General features: G+C 34.9%; 1 protein-coding gene and 1 long non-coding RNA gene across 2 annotated transcripts; both read right to left on the bottom strand.

The window, feature by feature from the left end:
* Positions 1–937: 937 nt before the first annotated feature.
* LOC145051623 (uncharacterized) lies at positions 938–2,101 on the bottom strand. The gene is made up of 3 exons (XR_013683737.1): positions 1,913–2,101; positions 1,726–1,792; positions 938–983 (listed from the first exon to the last, which is right to left on the bottom strand). It is a non-coding gene; the product is annotated as an uncharacterized LOC145051623 (long non-coding RNA).
* Positions 2,102–2,355: 254 nt separating this feature from the next.
* On the bottom strand, positions 2,356–3,436 carry LOC145051591 (trafficking protein particle complex II-specific subunit 130 homolog). The gene is made up of 4 exons (XM_078999488.1): positions 3,242–3,436; positions 2,889–3,166; positions 2,709–2,799; positions 2,356–2,589 (listed from the first exon to the last, which is right to left on the bottom strand). The coding sequence occupies exons 2-4, from the start codon at positions 3,150–3,152 to the stop codon at positions 2,402–2,404; spliced, it is 543 nt and encodes a 180-aa protein (XP_078855614.1). The 5' UTR covers positions 3,153–3,166; positions 3,242–3,436; the 3' UTR covers positions 2,356–2,401.

The following is a 3,436-nucleotide window of genomic DNA, read 5'->3' as shown; positions in this document are numbered from 1 at the left end:
ATTCATCATGTCAATGGTGCGTTTTTTTATTACTTTGTACCGTAAACCTATTGCGCCTACCAAGGACCATAAGGTAGACATTAGGGTTTGGTGTTAAACATGCTCATTGCTTATACATTTTCGGCCGATCGGTCCATAAATGTTCACTACTAGAAAAAAGGCCTTTTACGACGCTCATTGCGCGTCGTAAAACGCTCAGACGACGCGCTAATGCGTGTCAAGGAAGGCCCTGTCATAAAGAGAGACGACGCGCTTTTGCGCGTCGTCTATAGACGACGCGCATTTACGACGCGCGGTTACGACACACAATGCGTATCAAGGAAGACCCTGTCATAAAGGAAGACGACACGCATTCGCGTGTCGTAACTTTACGACGCGCGTGTTAATGACACGCAATGCGTATCAAGAAAGCCCCTGTCAAGAAAGGCCATGTCATAAATGAAGATGACATACATTTTTGCGTATCGTAAATTTAAATGTTTAAAAAAAAAATTTATATATTTATTAATTTTTAAATTAAATTTTCATTTAATTTCTTATAACAGAAATAAAATACCATATACAAAAAATACAATCCATTGCATAATATAAAATAAATTGCACAAATTATAATGTCATACAAAAAATCATTCAAATGTTAAACAAAAATAATACATTGCTAACATGTGTTATACATTCCTATAAAACTAACAAATAATCATACAACTCTGTTTCTTACCGGAAAGGAAAGCCAAACATGATTACAAGTCTCCCTTAATCTTGAACTTCGCCACCACCGACGTAAGAAAAAAACTGCGTATAAATATCAAAAAACAAGATATGAGCCAATCATTCTATGACTCAAGGAAAAATATCATTAGAGAAATGTGAAAAAAATATGAAACAAATGAATGAAAGTCCATTGCGATTTCTTTAATACTTACTGCATAGAGTAAGACTTGGACATCATCTATAGTTTTGAAGGACATTGATGTCTCCCTATGCTGCACATATTAAAAATAAAAAAGAACAAAATTAAGTAACATATGGATTCATATATCTATCAATTGTATTGTAAATTGTAAATTAAATAAATAAGCATGCTTATTTATTTTTGCTTGTGTCTCGTTTCCTCCAAAACTTCTAGATACGTTGTGAGCATGCTATAAAAATTGATTAACATGCAGGTTGTGAGCATTAAAGAAGCTTTTGAGAAAACTATGAGACAATACAATTGTGAGTTTGCTTTTGTCCTCAACCGTGCTTCCAATCTTCATCTTGTTGAGGTTTGTTTCAGGGAGGGCAAAATATATATTTTTATATTTACATAAAGGAAAAAAGTTTGGATTAGAAAATGACATGTTTACCCTTGTAATGAAAAGTTGTGTTTCAATTTTGGTCCTTATTTTTGAGGTTCTTGTAAAGGTTTTGGTCCTTGAGTATAGCTGATTTTTTCCACTTTGGACCCAAAAATAGTCATTTTCGTTGGAGAAGAGGCCAAATATGCAAAAAGGAAACTGTAGGGACGAAAAGAAAAAAGAAATCTATATTTAGGGACTAACAATTGTAGTTGGTTCAACTGAAAACTTTGATCCTTCAAAAGGCAAGACTTTAGTTGACCTTCTAGTCCTTGTTGTTTCACTTTGTTGTGATTTTGGTCCCTCTTACTCGCACCGTTAGTAAAATGACAATTTTACCCCTAGCCCCTTTCTTATAAACCAAAAAAAAAAGCAAACCATAACTTACTTGTGTAAAAATTCAAGACCCCCTACAGCTCTTGATTCAGTTCCCATCAATTCAATCCTTCCCATTCCTGCATATATATATATATATATATATATATATATATATATATATATATATATATATATATATACATAAGGTATTAATAAAAATCATACATACATACATACATACATACATACATACATACCTACATACATACATACATACATAAGTGAAGAGATTTTTCACTTAAAAGCATATAACCACTTCAGAAGTTGTAGGTCTAGTTGATGGTGGTTGAGTGCACATCAATGCTATCTTGATGATCTCCACAACATGTTCTACTGCATATTCACTAGGATCTAGTTTCTCATCCATTAAATTCAGATGCGCTCCACTCTCATGTAGATCCTGTGCCTATCATACACATAACAACAGAAAGGCTAGTAAGAACTTCTCACCTAAGCTTAAGGTCTCACTGAATACAAAATAAATCATTGAGTGTTTGAGATACCTTCATCATTAAAACCATAAATGAAAAGAATGGGTTGAATGAACCAACCCTTAATTATGAGATACTTACATGATCAAGGAGATTTTGAGTGACTAATTGGTAGTCAACATCCTTGTATCTCTTTCCACTAATGATTTCTAGGACCACCACACCAAAGCACCTACAAAAGTCACGATTTCATCTCTAGGCAGGAATGGGAATGGGAATACAGAAGGAGGAGCTGAGAGGTGGAGGGGAAACACAGACCAAGTGGGGCCCAGCTGGGTTGCAACTAATATTACCCTCACCAATGTCCGGTAACTCCAGTTGTGGGGGCCGCATGTACCGAGCAACCAATGGCACGCATAGGATTGAAATCTCTATTCGTGAACCTGTATACATTAAGTTTATTTTTAGACAACAAGGTTTCGAAATCAAGATATAAAATTTATTAATTTATTAAATGTTGAGATATTGAAAGAGGATTTGGATTATAAAAGGTTAGTAGTACCTTGCTTTGTGGAGAGAGGTGCATGGCCTCGCTTCCTCCCAGCAATCATCCAGTTTTCAGAATTTGCGTTTATTTCATATACTACCTCATCCTGTTCGCAAATCAAATATATGATTTAACATTTAAGTCATTTTTACTTTTTTATTGCCAAAAAAAAAAGTAAAAATTTTAGAAACTTACGTATTGTTCGTCCTCGAGATACTTCAACCTTTCAACTCGCCACTTCATAGTAAAAAGCTGGCCGACTCTAAGGCCTTCTGGAGGAAGGGGAAGAAAACCAACTGCCAAACAAGGTTCCAACACTGGTCTTTGTAAAACAAGAGCACTCTTAAAAGTCAACATCTGTGAAGACTCATCCTCAAACATAGGAGTATGCGATCCATGATTTCTATCCCCAGATATTTTATATTTTATATTTAATATCGTATCACTATCAGGATTCATATCTTTCGCTTCATCTGTAAAAAAAAAAAGAGAGATTGATTATTTTTTCTAAAGATGAGTGATAAAATGAGAAATAAAATAATGCTTGCCATTTGTGGGTAGGGATATAGTGAACAAGATTCCAGCTCTTGATGTAGAAGGAACTACAAGTGGAAAGAAGGCGGATGTTGGTCTTCCATTACTTTGACTTTCACCAGCAAGGGTAAAACCGTCTTTTAGGTCCAGCCAAGAATCGTGTATGGTTAAGTTAGCCTTCACTTGTGAGTGGAGTATCACCTGGGAAT

Source organism: Lactuca serriola, chromosome 5, assembly GCF_051521515.1.
Source record: "Lactuca serriola cultivar US96UC23 chromosome 5, Lser_US96UC23_V15, whole genome shotgun sequence".
NCBI classification, from domain to species: domain Eukaryota; kingdom Viridiplantae; phylum Streptophyta; class Magnoliopsida; order Asterales; family Asteraceae; genus Lactuca; species Lactuca serriola.
This window is presented reverse-complemented; position numbering and strand designations above follow the sequence as displayed.

Coding starts and splice junctions, on each gene's coding strand:
- LOC145051591 (XM_078999488.1), bottom strand. CDS start 3,152: ATGAATCCTGATAGTGATACGATATTAAATATAAAATATAAAATATCT. Junction 2,800..2,888: donor ATCTCGAGGACGAACAATAC/GTAAGTTTCTAA, acceptor ATTTGCGAACAG/GATGAGGTAGTATATGAAAT. Junction 2,590..2,708: donor ACCTCTCTCCACAAAGCAAG/GTACTACTAACC, acceptor TAATGTATACAG/GTTCACGAATAGAGATTTCA.